Raw genomic sequence first — 15745 nt, 5'->3', positions numbered from 1 at the left:
GTGGTGGGCAGGGCCCAAATGTGAAAGATCCCAGCATATTGTAGCTCTAAAGCTCTTTCTGCCAGTAACTCAGCCTTAGTTAGCCTAAGCCTAAACCTTTTAGAATGGGGGAAGAGGACACTGCACAAAAGCCATGAAACCACCAGTTGGGGGGAAAGGGGAGTGGAGCCAAAGGAAGGGAGCATGTCCATCTGGGGAACCTCCGAGGACGGGATTAAGATCTCAGGAGGGCCAGATTTGGTGCCCGGGGCTGAGGCTCCCCACCCCTGCATTAATGACTTGATGCTCCTGCCCCTTGTCTGTCTAGCCTGGACTTCAGTGAGACCATGTTCCTTCATTCTGTGTGATCTCGCCAACGGGAACAAGAGTTGTACTGTCCAGGTGGTTGCAGGGCGATCGGGTTGTCTTTGAAAGCAGGACACCAGCGCTTAACAGGGAGTTAAGCCTTCCTCCCTCGAATCCCTTGCCTTCACCTTCCTCCTCTTTTACCGGCAGGTTCGTGGGCACCCTGAAGCAAAATGCCATGCAGGGCACTCTCCCTGGCGACACAGAGGACCTGAATGTCGAGCAACTGCAGCTGCTCTTGCTGATCTTCCACAGCTTCTCCGACAAAGGCCGGCGGTCCATCTTGACCCTCTGCATCCAGACCATCCTGGAGCTGACGGCCAATCTGGACTCCCAGCTGCGATGCGTCCCCCTCCTCCTGGCTCGCCTGCTCTTGGTCTTTGACTACTTGCTTCACCAGTATTCGAAGGTTCCTGTGTATTTGTTTGAGCAGGTGCGTGTGTTCCATTGTTGAATCATGTAATCCAGGGATGCAGAACCTCTTTCATCCCGAGGGCCGAATTCCATTTTGGAGAAGCTCTTGGGAGCCGCATTCTAGTGATGGGCAGAGCTGAAGACAAAGGGGGTGGAGCCAAAAGCAAAAGGGGCATATTGTAGCTTAAAGCTGCTAATGCCAGTAACTACATTTCAGCCTTTTAGAATTGGGGGAAAAACTGCACTAAAGCTGGGAAACCACTATAGGACCAGTAGTTGGGGAAAGGGCATGGGACCAGGGGAAAGGGGCATGGCGTTCCGGGGAGATTTGGCCCCCGTGCCTGAAGTTCTGCCCCCCAGATGTAATCAGATGGTGTATGGCAGCCTTTCCCAATCTAGAGCTTTCCAGGTGTGTTGGATTGCAGCTCCCATCATCCTCAGCCAGCGTGGCCATGCTGCACGATGCCTCTCCCATCAGGAATCTGCCCAACTCTATTTGTAGCCAGCCTAACTTCTGTCTTTTCTACACGTTCTTTTAGGTGCAGTACAACCTCCTCACCCCGCCCATTGTCTGGGCAAGTGGGTCCCAGGATGGCGGTCGGCGAACCTCTTCTCCCCTCTACCATGGTTTCAAGGAAGTGGAAGAAAACTGGACCAAGCACTGCTCCTCAGGTAGGAGAGGGCTCTTGGATGGTTCTTTGAGGGAGACGGGAACAGGCAAAGGGAACGTCAGCCTGCCCTGCCCCGCCCTGCCCCGCCCCGCCCCGCCCCGCCCTGCCTCTGAAATAAGAGGGGAAGCTGGGCCATTCTACCAGCCCTGCTGAAAATCTAGTTAATTTTTTCCCTCTTCCCTCTGCATCCCTTTCACTTGTGTGTCATGTCTTTTTTAGATTGTAAGCCTGCAGGGCAGGGACTGGGTTTTTTGCTGATTGAATGTTAGATGCTCTGGGAGCCTTTTTTGGCTGAGGAATGGGATAAAAATACATTAAACAACTAAAACAATTCAATCCTAGGGGAGGGCTTGTGTAGTAGGGAATCAGTGGCATTATGTTTAAAACTGCCTGAGCTTCTCTCAGTGCCTTTCCAAATGATAGAACTGGATTTGCATGTAACGGCCATGCTGGTGCCAGAGCTGATGGGCACAGTGCTAAGAATGGGAGCAGGGAAGGCCCGGCTTCAAGGGTGCAGCTGGGAACTCACAGGGCAGCCTGAGCCCAGAGGCATTTAGTTTCTGCTCACCCTCCCCCAATCTACAGTAATGGGAGTAATTCTGCCCCGCTGTACATGGTTGTTGTAAAAATCGCTTATGTGTTCTATCTCCCTCTATTCCATTCAGGCATCTAACATGCAGTGAATTCCTTTTTTTTTCTCCCAGATGCAGTCCCTCAGCCCAGGTTCTACTGCATTCTCTCGCCGGAAGCGTCTGAAGATGATCTGAACCGCCTTGATAACACGGTACCTAAAATTCTCCCCTCCACCCCCGGATTGTGTAGGACTTGAGCTTTGCTGCACCGGATGAGACGTTACTGGTTATACCCAGCCGTATTCAGTAGCTGGCTTGTTTCAGGAGCACAGTGGTTCATTCTGCACACCTAGAAACAAGATCCAAAGTCTGAGCAAACACTATAAAAATGAAACATACAAAATAACTTTCAGGCCCCTAAGAAAGGTGAAGCCATAACTCTCCCATCAGTGTAGCACAGTTTCCTAGTAAGGGTTACTCCTCTCTCACACTCAGAGAGCACAGTCCCACAAGTTTGCTCTCATAATGCTAGAACCCGAAGGAGTGATTCCATGAAATCGTTGGGCGAGAGATTTGGGAGAGTTAAAAGGAAGTTCCTCTTCATACAGGGCATAGTTAAACTGTGGAATTTGCCACAGCAAGACACAATGTTGGCCATGAATTTGGTTGGCTTTAAAAGGGCATTAGACAATTTCATGGAGGAGAAGGCTGTCAATGCCTGCTAGCCCTGATGGCTTTGTGCTACCTCCAATATCAGAGGCAGGATGTCCGTGTACACCAGTTGCTGAGGAACATGGGCGGGAGGGTGCTGTTGCACTCCTGTCCTGCTTGTGGGTTTCCCGTGGGCAGCTGATTGGCCACCGTGTGAACAGAATGCTAGATGAGATGGACCCTTGGTCTGATCCAGCAGGGCTCTTCCTATGTTCTTATGCCAAATTAGCTGAGGTCCCTTCTGTCAGGAGAACCCCTCCACTCCCCATGTTGCCTGCTCAGCAGAGACAGGGTTGTTGCAGAGCTTGTGCCCTGTAAATGTAATCTTGTGTTTTTCTGGTGAGCTCCCAACCATTTGTGTCCTTCCTTCTTTGTTAGCTGGGGTGGGATGAATGCTGGACTAAACGAAGTGGTTTTACTGAGAACCGTGTTTGGGGAGGTGCCGGGAACTAATGAGTGGGTGCAAACAATGGGAAAATAGCTCGGACTTCCCCACTGCTCTTGCAGGTATGCGAGGTCTTGTTCTCCAAGGCCACCAAATACGATGACCTGTACTTGGCCCTTGCCTCACTGCTGGCAGCCGGCTCCCAGTTTGACACCCTCCGCCGGAAGGAGAACAAAAACGTGACTGCGCTGGTAAGGGTCAACAACTCCTGGAGTTGTAGCAAAGCCTCAGATTTGAGTGGTTGCTGTAAATACATGTGCTTCTGTTCCGGGAGATATGTTTTGCTGGGAGATCAGTGCACCTCCGATCAGTTACAGACCTGTATGCCAGGTTGCTTTTCTGTCTTGGTGGTGGCAGTTTGTCTTTGCGCTTCAGCTGGGGGGCACACAGCAGCAGCATGGCTCGAGGGTTAGAGTGTGTTGTCTGAAGATGGGAGACCATCAGACCCAGCTCCTGCCTAGTGGGTTAAGTGAAGGAGAAATGGAAGTGGTCCATCACCACCTCCCGTATGAACTTGCCCATAGTTTAAGATCTTCGGGTGCCTTTTGGTGTGTTCTACCACGCACAGAGGTGTGGTTGGTGGGAATGCAGGATAGGGTCTTCTCTGTGGCAACACCCCACCTGTGGAACTCTCTCCCAAAGGAAGTTAGGCTGGCCCCTTCTCTCTCCAGTTTTAGCCAGGCCTTAAAACTTTTTTTTCCTATGTGGCTTTTTTAGTATTTTAAGGGAGCAATCCTATGTGTGTTTAGACAGAAAAAAGTCCTACAACTCCCAGCAGTCCCTTGACAGCATTGGGAGTTGTAGGACTTCTTTTCTATCTAAACTTCCCTAGGATTGTGCCCTAAAAGTACTCATTCTGCACTCCGGGTAAAATCCAACATAAGTCCTACAAAGGTGTTCTTGGGGGATGGGTTAGTTGTAAGCATAAGGGGCATTAAGGGAGAAAGTGTACACCTGTTCGAAGGCTTGTAATTCTGCACTGCTGTGTTTTGTAATAGAACAGGGGAAGCAGTGGGTTGAATCCAACGTAAGTTCTGCTTAGAGTAGAGCCATTGAAATGAATGGGACTTGCGTTAGTCATGACTAATGGCAATCCCATTTATTTCAGTGCCTCTCCTCTAAGTAGGACTTGCGTTGGATTTGACCTTCTGTTTTTAAGATTTTCTCCTGCTCTTAATTTTGCTCTTGGTGATGTTTTAAAGTTTTAATTGTGTTTTCAGATTGTTTTAAAGTTTTAAACATTTTAAAGCTTTTAAGTTGCTTTAAGTTTTAATTGTAAGTTGCCTTGGGAGCTCTGTTTGGGCCAAAAGGCGACTCCTACATTAAAAAAAAAAAATCTGTCTGTAGTGCATATGCCAGTAGAGGCCTCTTGGGGCTCAGACCAGTGAATCAGCCTGACCATCAAGCTTTTCTAGGCAGTTGGGTGCTTGAAACTGAATGACAAATTATGACTTTTTCCTTTGTGGCTTCCCCTTTGCTCAGGAGGCCTGTGCACTTCAGTACTATTTCTTGATCCTCTGGCGGATCCTGGGTATCTTGCCCCCCTCCAAGAGCTACATGAACCAGCTGGCCATGAACAGCCCCGAGATGAGCGAATGTGACATCCTCCATACATTACGCTGGTCTTCCCGCCTGCGCATCACCTCCTACGTCAGCTGGATCAAGGTACCCCTGCTGTGCTTGGCCTGAGAACCTCAAAGCGGGGTGTGGGGACATCAGGGAGGCCCAAATGGGATGTGTGTGCCTATATAGCTAGCCAGCTGTAGATAACTTGTTAAGTACCTATAACATTTTAAATGTTTTACAAGGCTCTGTAGCTGTTGACTTTTAATTTTCCTTTGAACACCTGTACATGAAGGAGAGTTGTATGTAAGTCGGAAGCTTGCTTCTAGCATTTTGAACATTACTTGCTTTCAATAAACTTATCTCCTCGTATATTGTCACATGCAACACTAAACCATGGTTTAGTGCAATGAGGAAGGGCTACCTCAAGGCTCTGACTTGCATGTTCCCCCCTCCTCTGGTGAATCCATGCCAGAGGGGTTTAGAAGCACTGGCTTCCATTTTAGACTGACTGCAGCTGCTTGTGCCATTTGAACCTAGGCAAACCTGTGATCAGTCAAGTATACTATGTTGAAACAAGCCAACTTCAAACAATGGGTGATGAATCTACCTTGTTTCAACAAACCATAGTTAAGATTAACCACGCTTTAGAGTTCGGACGTTAGGCTAAACTGTAGTTAATCTAAAACAGAAGTGAAAGCAATGGTACAATACTAAACTTATGAACGCAGCCATGCTCTGTTCCAAGTGCTCTGCCAAGATACAGAGACACTGCCTGAACAATTCTGTATGGGATTTGCTTGTCTCTTGAATTTGGCCTTTAGCACAGCAAACTCCATAGACCTTTGCAGTTCTCTTAACACATGTCGTCTTGTGTCTTTTTAAATTTTTTCCCTCCGACTTTCGCTTAGGATCACCTCATCAAACAGGGCATGAAATCTGAGCACGCCACTTCCCTTGTTGAGCTGACCTCCTCCAAGTGCAGCTCGGTGAAATACGATGTGGAAATTGCAGAAGAATACTTTGCTCGCCAGGTGTGTTGATGCTCATAGAATGTACATACTTATTTTAATATATTGCTTAACTACCTTTTATCCAAAGTATTCTAGGGTGGCATACAAAAGTATTCATGCAGACCTATAAATACAATGTTACCCCCGCCCCAAGCAAATAGCCACAATAAAATACAACAGCCTGTTAAGCAAAATAAAAACACTAAGGCGTTCCTGTGCATGTTTAGATAGAAAAAACATCCTACAACACTAAATAAGATAAGTTTATCAGCTCATCAAAAATCCAATACTCAATAAATATAAAAGTCTTGGACTACAGGAAACATGTATGTATGTCAACTAACACTGTATCTTCAAGTATTTAATAACACACACCTATATATGTCTACTCAGAGGTAAGCCCCATTATGTTCAGTGGGGCTTACTCCCAGGTAAGTTTATATAGGGCTGCAGCCTAAATGTGTGTGTTGCTAATGTATGTTTTTTCTGCATTATTTAACATATGGCGAGACCAGCATACCCAAGACTATTTAGGGTGTGATCCTATGCATGTTTAGACAGAGAAAAGTCCTACAACTGGCTGGGGAGCACTGGGAGTTGTAGGACTTCTTCCCTCTCTAAACATGCATAGGAGTGCACCCCCAAACATAAAATAATCAGAACAAAATATCCTCTAAAATGGCCGGGCAAATAAGAAGGTCTTAACCTGGTTCCTGAAAGATTGTAGAGTCGCTACCAGTCAAACCTATACTCGTGGGAACAATTAAGGTTTTTCCTGTTGTGGTGTAGAATAGCGAGCGTCGCCAAGAGGGCTGTGGGCCAGATGGAAATCCAAGGTCTTCACATGCAGCTCCTGATCCCAAAGATTATTATGCACCTCGGCTACTTTGTCCCAAGCTGAGTGATAGGCAAAGACCTCTTCCTACCCCCTCTTTTGCTGATGGGAGTTGTAGGCCAACACATCTGGAGGGCCACATGTTGCTCACCCCTTTTTAGAATGTGGGGAGGCTGAAGTTCAAATCCTGTCTTGGCCATGTAGCTCATTTGGGTGAATTTGGGCAGTTCATTCTCTCACAACCTAACCTACCTCGCAGGGTTGTTTTTGAGAATGACATGAGAGAACTCCACGCAGGCCATCCTGTTGCTGACAAATAATCCAAAAAGCGGCTAACAAATAATTGCTGCCATTCTCTCTCCAAAGATTTCCTCTTTCTGTGGCATCGACTGCACCACGATCCTTCAGCTCCACGAGGTCCCCAGCTTGCAGTCGATCTACACCCTGGACGCTGCCATTTCCAAAGTCCAGGTCTCCCTCGATGAGCACTTCTCCAAGCTTGCCGCCGAGACCGACCCACACAAATCTTCCGAGATCACCAAGAACCTGCTGCCGGCCACCTTGCAGCTGATCGACACCTACGCCACCTTCACCAGGTGGGGCCCGCAAAGCTCTTATCTTAGTTCTGGAAGGTTTGGTTTCTGGCTCTCTTGAGATCACTGAAGTTCTGAATTGGGATCTCTCAGCCAGGGAGTTCTTCTGACAAATGAGTTCTTCCCTCTGTTCTCGATGCAGGTCTTACTTGCTGCAGAGCCTTGCCGAGGAAGGCTCCACTGAGAACAAGCCAACAGAAGAGAAATTGCAGGGATATGCTGCTGTCCTGGCCATTGGCTCTGGCCGATGCAAGTCCAACACCCTAGGTAAGCCGCCTTCTTCCTCTTTCCTTGAATGGCTTCGTTCATCACTGTACTTGTGTCCCCAGCCAGCGGGGTGAGGCAGGTGAATCAGATGGAACCCTGCATTATTTATTTTATTTTAATAATCGCCCATCTGGCTGGTCACCCAGCCACTCTGGGCGATGTACAATAATAAAACAGTTTAAAACAATAAAATTCTACGTTAAAAACATATTTCTAAAAATACCCTAACCCACCCCAAATGCCTGCCTGAACAACCACGTTTTTAATGCGTGGTGGAAGCTCATTAAAGAGGGGGCATGGCAGAGTTCCTTAGGGAGGGAGTTCCACAGAGTGGGGGCCACCACAGAGAAGGCCCTCTCCCTCGTCCTCACTAGTCTAGCTGTCCTGGCTGATGAAACAGAGAGAAGGCCATCCGAGGCTGATCTTGTTAAGCGGCCTGTGTGGTGTTGCTGGAGGCGCTTCTTAAGACAGACTGGGCCGGAACCATATAGGGTTTTAAAGCTCAAAACCAACACCTTGAATTTGGCTTGGAAAACAACTGGTAACCAGTGCAACTCCTTCAGCGCTGGAGTAATGTGATCTCGCCGGCAGCTGCCTTTAGTCAGGCGAGCCGCCGCGTTCTGTACCAGCTGCAGCTTCTGAACCGTCTTCAAGGGTAACCCCACATACAGCGCATTACAGTAGTCTAGACAAGAGGAGACCAGGGCATGTACTACTGATGGGAGCAGATGGTCAGGAAGGAAGGGGCACAGCCGCCGTATCAGATGGAGTTGGTACAGTGCTGTCCGGCTCACAGCTGACACCTGAGCCTCCATGGACGGCTGGGAGTCTAAAATGACCCCCAGGCTGTGGACCTGGTCTTTCAAGGGTAGCTGTACCCCATTCAGCACTAGGTCAACATCCCCCAACCTCCTCTTGTCTCCCATCAAAAGTACCTCGGTCTTGTCAGGGTTCAACTTCAGCTTATTCTTGGAGGTCAAGTTTCTTGGTCTCGGGTAGGAGTTGATTCTTGCTCTGGAAATGAGAAGTCCTGTGTTCGATTCCTAGAAAAGCCCATGCTGTAGGAGGAAAGAAGGGGCATACCTCTGCGTGAGGATCCCATTGGCAGATCACATGCTCTGCACCAAGAAGGTCCTGCCTTCAACCCCTGGCATCTCAGCCTAAAAGGATCTTGGGTTCTAGGGCTGGGACCTTGGAGGCGGGGCTGAGCTTGGTGGAGCAATGGTTAGAATCGCTTCTGCAGAGCAGCTACAGCCCAGTGGGTAAAAGTCCTGGATTCAATCTCCAGCATCTGCACTTAGAAGGATTTCTGCCTGCGAGTTGAGAGAGGCCTTAATCTGAGACCCTGCCAGTTAAGGGTAGACAGTTCAGGTCTAGATGGACCATACTTCTTACTTTGCATAGAGTGGCTTCATCCGTTCTAAGCCCTTGGAGGCTGGGGTTTAAACCAGCTAAACTGTGTTCCTCCAACTCGATGGAGAGTAGAGTTGGCTGCATCTGGAGTGCACCCTGAATGCTTGACTGTCTTCTCCCTGGTGTGCAGGGCCAGCTCTGGTTCAGAACTTGCCTTCAGCTGTACAGTCTCTGTGTGAATCGTGGAACAACATCCACACCAACGAATTCCCAAACATTGGCTCATGGGTGAGTCTGTTTGTTGTTATTTTTGCCTCATATTGCCTTCTTTTGCTTTCTCCTTGTGCATACGCCTGCCCGCCCCTTCCATCCCACGGGGGACAGTCTGGCACCAGCATCTCTTCTCCCTACTTGTTGCCATTTAGTGGTCCGTACGCCGGTGTGCTCTCCTGTCGATCTTCCAGGAGGCAGGCTCACCCTGCAGGTTTCTCTCCTGCTGCTGTGTCTCCCTTGATCACCATCTTAGCCATCGTGTCACTCTCTAGGAGAGCCTTCCCCAAACTGGTGCCCTCCAGATGTTTGAGACTTCCGTTCCTGTCAGCCACAGCCAGCACAGCCAGTGGCCAGGCATGCTTGGAGTTGTAGTCCAGAACATCTGGAGGGAAGGTGTGGAGGAGATGCCTGTACTCCATCCTGACCCAAGGAAAGCAGCTTAAAGCAAAACCCTACCAGTGTGATGCAAGTCTTTTACCCCTTCATACAATACACATGGCTGGCAACCAAGGAGCTGGCTTTCTCAGCTGTGCACACCCTGGGTTATGGAGCTCCTTCCCCTAGGAGGCTTGACCCTGGTGCCGACTGGAGTATCTCTTGAGGTTGGGTTCAGATGTGTTTTAGTCTCTTGGGCATTTTAATGGTTTGTATTTTAAGTCTTGGAAAGATGCTGTATTTTCAGTGCTAGAAATGAGGTTTTTGCTCTGCTGTTCTAACCAAGATCTGTGGTGCTTTGTTTGTTTGTTTGTAATTGTTCTGTTGTATAGCTTGCTTTCATTTCTAATTACATTGCAAACTACTCTGGGAATAAATATCATGAAGAATGGTATATAAATGCCTTAAATAAATAGGATGCTCTTATCTCCCTCCTTCCTTCCACCCGTTCCTCAAAACCGTGGCCTCTTTTGCGGTCCCCTTGTAGCGCAACGCCTTTGCGAACGACACGATCCCAGCCGAGAGCTACATCAGTGCAGTTCAGGCTGCCCACCTTGGCACCCTTTGCAGCCAGAGCCTTCCTCTCGCGGCCTCCTTAAAGCGCACCCTCCTTTCCTTGGTCCGGCTTACCGGGGACCTCATTGTGTAAGTTCCAGCACATGTGCTTTTGAGTCTGGGTCCTTCCTTCCTTCCTTCCTTTGGCATTGCTTTCGGGTGGCGCCATCTGGATGGAGCAGTCTTCTGAGGTGTTCTCCTCTCTCTCCTGTTCCAGCTGGTCGGATGAGCTGAACCCTCCACAGGTGATCCGCACCCTGCTGCCCCTCCTCTTGGAGACCAGCACAGAGAGCGTGGCGGAGATCAGCAGCAACTCCCTTGAGCGGATCCTGGGCCCGGCAGAGTCGGATGAGTTCCTGTCCCTGGTCTATGAGAAACTGATCATGGGTTGTTACAACATTCTGGCCAATCACTCTGACCCCAACAGGTAGTCATCTTTGACCATTCAGAACCCTAAATAGATTGGGCTCCTCCTCCAAATGCCAGCACTTTCCCTATATTTTACTTCCCAAGTCCTTTAATTATCCACTGATGAACACTTGGGTCATGTGTATCTCCCCATTTGTGAACAAGGGTAGATGAATCTCCTTCTGTTCATCACTCTTCAATAGTTTAAAAGGGGGAATTAATAGCAAAGAAGTAATTTCAGTGGTACGTCAAGTGTGTATTAAGCTCTTGTCTTTTAAGAAATTATGTAGCATTTTGATATTTGGTGTTTATCATGAGCTGCTTTGGGCATAGTCTGTTGTAGGAAAAGTGGCATGGAAGTTAAATGAAACCAAACTTCTGTCCCTGGAACGATTTTCCCATTATACAGGTGGACAACCAAGGCCATCCTTCTCCCTCTCCCCTCCCGCTCCTTGTTGCTTAAAAACCTGTTTCATGCCTGTTAAGACTTAACCTGCCTTAGGAAAGTTCACATCTCTGGAAACAAAAAAATAATAATCATTCTCTAGTGGCCTTGATGAAGCCATCTTGGAGGAGTGTCTGCAGCATCTGGAGAAACAGCTGGAAAGCAGTCAGGCCCGGAAAGCCATGGAAGAGTTCTTCTCTGAGAGGTGAGCTGCATGCCTTTGTTGTTCCTTTGGGTTCTCTGTTTATCTCGGCACTTCTGAAATGCCTATGCTTGGGTGGTGTCATGCAGACAGGGTTGGATATGTGATAAGAATGTAAGGATGGCCTTGGTGAATTGGACCAAAGGTTCATCTGGTTTTTGACAGTGTCCAGCCAGGTGCCCTGCCACCTTGTCTCATGCTTTCTCTCTAAACATTTATTCTGTCTAGTGGGGAACTGGTCCAGATCATGATGGTGACGGCCAACGAAAGCCTCTCTGCCAAGTTCTGCAACAGAGTACTGAAATTTTTCACCAAGCTCTTCCAGCTGAGTGAGTGGTCTAGCTTGTAATCCTGTTGTGTGGCTATAACATTGACTGTATAATGATAATGATGCTGTTACTTTATACTTGGTGTTGGCGTTTCCTAACTCGCATAAAGCATACAAGGTATTTGTTTAATGTTGTTTGTGCGTGGGCCCAGATCCACCAGAGAACTCCCCCTTCCCTTAGGTAGCAGGTGAGGCCATTGGAAAGAGAAAAGTGGAGGCTATTGCCAGTCCCGCTTCCATTGTTCCAGGCCCTTCCTCCAGCTGAGAAACCCTCAGTTAATTTAGATTTTATTTCATTTATTTAACATTATTTTTAGGCCACCTTGAAGGGTGGAGCCAACCATCTCCTCCATTCCTCATCAGTAAGTCATCCCTTTCATTCCCCTTCCCCCCTTCCTTATGTGCCATGTTTTTTTTCTTAAGCCCAGATCTAAAGAGCCGAACAACTCTTTCTATATGTCCAAGGAAGTCTCATCCTTGTGTTACTTAGAGACCAGCTTCCCCCCCCCCCATTCATAGAATCATAGAATAGTAGGGTTGGAAGGGGGCCTACAAGACCATTGAGTTCAACTTCCTGCTTAGTGCAGGAATCCAAGTCAGAGCATCCCTGACAGATGGCTGTCCAGCCTCATTCGTCCCACCTTTAGTGATTGCCTGGGTTTAGTGCAGTTTCCCCTTGCCCCCCCCCTTTTCTAAAAGCTGAAGGCTTAGTTACTGGCAGGAAGAGCTTTAAACTGCAACATGTGGTCCCTGCCCCTTTTGCCTTTGGCCCCACCCACCACTGGAATGCAGCCCCCAGGAGCATTGCTGAAATGGAATTCGACACCACTGCCCTGGGTGCTTAATAAATACATGGACATGTGGCCCTTATGAAAATACCTGACTCTCCTTGCAGCCAAAATAAGCCATGTCTGTACAGACCTGCTTACCTCTGCCTTGTTGTTTGCATGACCAGGTCCCAAAACCCGCCTTGGTTTGGCCCAGAATCGAGGCATTCTTGGCCCCACCGTGTTTGTGGCTATTCTCTTTAATGCAAAACAGATGCAGCCTGGCCTAAGTCTCTGGCTTCGAGACCCTCAGGGCCTGCCTCTCTTGGAATCAGCAAACCTGCTAGCCATTCAGTTCTCTGTCCTGCTCTTTCCTTGTCCCCCTTAGCTGAGAAGAGCCCCAATCCCAGCCTCTTGCGCCTGTGCGGCTCCCTGGCCCAGCTGGCGTGTGTGGAGCCAGTGCGCCTGCAGGCCTGGCTCACGAGGATGACCACCTCGTCCCCGAAAGAGTCCGACCAGCTGGAGGTGGTACAGGAGAACCGGCAGCTGCTCCAGCTGCTGACAACCTACATCGTCCGGGAGAACAGGTAGGTGGTGGCCTGACCTGTCCAGAGCCTCTAACAGGCTGCATTGAGAATACCAGAGTAAATCACTCAAGAGACAAGGAACAGGAGTAAGGGCTGAGCTGGAGTGCTTGGGGGAGGCTGCAGTTTCTCCGTCCTTGGTTTGATTTGGAAGTTTTAGCCAGGGTGTTGCAGTGGAAAAACGAGTGTGATCTGATCTGGCGTGTTGTTGTCTCTCCCACCGCACAGCCAGGTTGGTGAAGGAGCCTGCACCGTCCTCCTGAGCACCCTCATCCCCATGGCCACAGAGATGCTGGCAAATGGCGACGGGACGGGCTTTCCCGAGCTCATGGTTGTCATGGCCACTCTGGCCAGCGCCGGGCAAGGGGCCGGGCACCTTCAGCTTCACGGTGCCGCCGTTGATTGGCTGGGGAGATGGTAAGAAGTGTGAGCAGGGTCTCCTTCTCCCTCCCTCCCTCCCTCCCTCCCTCCCTCCAAGTCATTGTCGGTGTTGAGCCATGCAGATGGAGCCAAAAACTGGTGAAGGTTGATTGAAGCATTGTTTGGGGGCGGTGACAGAGTGGCCTGTCGGTAGCTGGAACTTTCACCTGTGCATGGTGGTGGGTCTCAAACCCATTTTGCCATAATCTTAGATGGTGGAGATGTAAAGGGATGGATTCTGGGGGCTCTGAAATTAAAACCGGGCCCCTGTTACAGGCTAAACCGGAAGTGGGACACTGCTCCCTCGTTCTTTAGCTATGTGTAACATCCCCAATCCAGGAGTGCACAAGACATGCAGCTCTTCTGTGAGCAGCGAGGGCATCTCCCTTGCCACGGCATGCCCAGATGCTTTCCCTTCCTGCGGATGGAGCAGCAAATGTTCCCTGCTCCCCAAGTCAAGGTGCAGAGCATCCAAGGCTGGACAAGATCAGGAAATCCCACAAGCTTCTCTCCCCATCTCTGGCAGGAAACATACAATTACAGTAAAAGAAGCAACTAGCAATTGCAAAATAAGAGGAAGGGAAAAGGGGGGGGGGCGGTAAAAAATGAAGTAGCTAGCCATGTTGGTTCGCCTTTCATGGTCTTCCAAATCAGTGGGCTCCTAGGCTATTCTTAGAGGAGCTCTCTGGATTGTGCCTGGGGTTTGGAATGCACAGTAGTTGTTGCTAGCAGGTCCTTTGAGTGTGTGGACTTTCCTCCACCACCACACCTTATCCAGCGGCCTAATTTTGCTGTGAAACAACAGCACCCCCGTGCCTGTGGTTGCCTTCTAGGAGAGCCACCTGTGAGGCTTCAATTGCGAGGCTTCTGGGGCTGCATTTAAGGATGGAGGGCCAGTTGGCCAAGGAGGATTCTCCCCAGCCCCCTCCCCCCAGCTTAGCTTGAGGTGTGGCTTCTGGGGATGCCACAGGACACAGTTCAGGGTCTCCCTGTACAAGGCAGCTGCACGCAGATGTCAGGTTCCCAATCTGGGTCCCAGCGGCTTCTGAGAGAAGGGGACAGAAAAAGAGGGAGAAGAGATGGGGAAGCAGGGCCATTTCACCAGACCTGCTGAAAGTCTTAATTTTTTCTTTCCCCATTCCTTTTTTCCTTGTGTGTCGTGTCTTTTTAAATTGCAAGCCTGCGAGGGCAGGGATTGTCTTGTTTTACTGATTGTGTGTAAGCCACTCCAGGAGCCCCTTTGGCTGAGGAGAGGGATAAAAAATACTTCAGACAAATAAGTAAAGAGCAGGCTGGAGCCTGAGAAGGCTTTGCTGGCTTCCCTACAAATGGCACTTTCTTTTCCCCTCCTAGCAAGAAATACTTGTCTCAGAAGAATGTCATTGAGAAAATGAACGCCAACGTCATGCATGGCAAGGTAAGATTGGCAGACATGCCTTCCTTATGGTGTATGTTATTCCTTTTTAATCCATGGGATGGAGCACAGAGGAAGACCTCAGGAGGCTCTGTGTGAGGAAAGGCAGCTTAGGGTGCAATCCTATGCACGAAGACAGAAGAAAAGTCCTACAACTCCTAGCATTGCCCAGCCAGCCATGCTCACATAGGAGAGAATGCCTCTTCTAGTAGCGTCGTAGCTGCATTGCTCCTTCCCTCTCGCATAGGAGAGAATGCCTCTTCTAGTGCCATCTTAGAAGAGGCATGTCTCCTTCCCGCTTGCTTAGAGAATGCTTCTCTTAGTACCATCTTAGAAGCGGCATTTCTCCTTCCATGTCCCGTAGGAGAGAATGCCTCTTCTAGAACTGTCATAGAAGAGGCATGTCTCCTTCCCTTTCCATAGGAGTGGCTGCCTCCTGTGACAAATGCAAATGTCATTTAAAAACAAACCAAAGATGCTTTCTTGCTTTAAACCTTTAACCTTATTCACAGGCCAGTTAGTGCAGATTCCAATTGATTAAGGCTCATGCTGTCAATCTGCTAAGATCCCTTTAATTGAGGAGCCGCCCTACAGTAAAGTAACCGGAGATCCTGGCCGTACAGGGAGGCTGGCTTTGATATAAAAGGCTTGATTGCTGAATAAGTCAGGTCTCTATTCACCTCTCTCAGCACGTGACTATTCTGGAGTGCACATGTCATATCGTCTCCTACCTGGCCGACGTCACCAATGCACTGAGCCAGACTGGCAGCCAGGGCCCCAGCCACCTCTCGGTTGACGGAGAGGAGCGGGCTATCGAGGTGGACTCGGATTGGGTGGAAGAGCTGGCTGTGGAGGAGGAGGACTCGCAGGCTGAAGACTCGGTAGGCGGCATAGGAACTTGTCGATAGTGCAGAACCTCAGGCCTGTAGGCCAAATCGGACCTGCCTGGGGGCTCATTCTGGCCTCTGGGGTTCCCGATATGGCCACACCTCCTTCCCTGCCCCCCCCCCCAATCAGCAGTCATTTGCGGGGGTTGCGGCTTTTGTGCTATTTTTCCCCCAGTCTAAAAGGTTGAAATGCTTCTCCTGAGGCTTAGCAACTGGCAGTAAAAGCTGTAAGCAAAGGATACTGG

General features: G+C 49.3%; 1 protein-coding gene across 12 annotated transcripts in view; it reads left to right on the top strand.

Annotated features, from left to right (window-relative positions):
- Positions 1–15745, top strand: part of UBR4 (ubiquitin protein ligase E3 component n-recognin 4) — a 129447-nt gene that overhangs the window by 21361 nt on the left and 92341 nt on the right. For all 12 annotated transcript variants that reach the window (XM_084821753.1, XM_084821752.1, XM_084821751.1 and 9 more), the window contains exons 19-35: positions 496–778; positions 1299–1431; positions 2135–2214; positions 3221–3349; positions 4641–4823; positions 5633–5755; positions 6936–7165; positions 7305–7429; positions 8973–9070; positions 9978–10135; positions 10263–10472; positions 11002–11103; positions 11329–11429; positions 12584–12782; positions 13008–13196; positions 14553–14616; positions 15303–15494. In XM_084821753.1, the coding sequence (XP_084677879.1) occupies positions 496–778; positions 1299–1431; positions 2135–2214; positions 3221–3349; positions 4641–4823; positions 5633–5755; positions 6936–7165; positions 7305–7429; positions 8973–9070; positions 9978–10135; positions 10263–10472; positions 11002–11103; positions 11329–11429; positions 12584–12782; positions 13008–13196; positions 14553–14616; positions 15303–15494 (2599 nt within the window). The remainder of the gene's footprint in view (positions 1–495; positions 779–1298; positions 1432–2134; positions 2215–3220; positions 3350–4640; positions 4824–5632; positions 5756–6935; positions 7166–7304; positions 7430–8972; positions 9071–9977; positions 10136–10262; positions 10473–11001; positions 11104–11328; positions 11430–12583; positions 12783–13007; positions 13197–14552; positions 14617–15302; positions 15495–15745) is intronic.

Source organism: Heloderma suspectum, chromosome 15, assembly GCF_057233095.1.
Source record: "Heloderma suspectum isolate Gila_16-S chromosome 15, 16-S_ref, whole genome shotgun sequence".
NCBI classification, from domain to species: domain Eukaryota; kingdom Metazoa; phylum Chordata; class Lepidosauria; order Squamata; family Helodermatidae; genus Heloderma; species Heloderma suspectum.
Note: the sequence above shows the minus strand (reverse complement) of the source record. Positions and strands in the feature narration are given on the sequence as shown.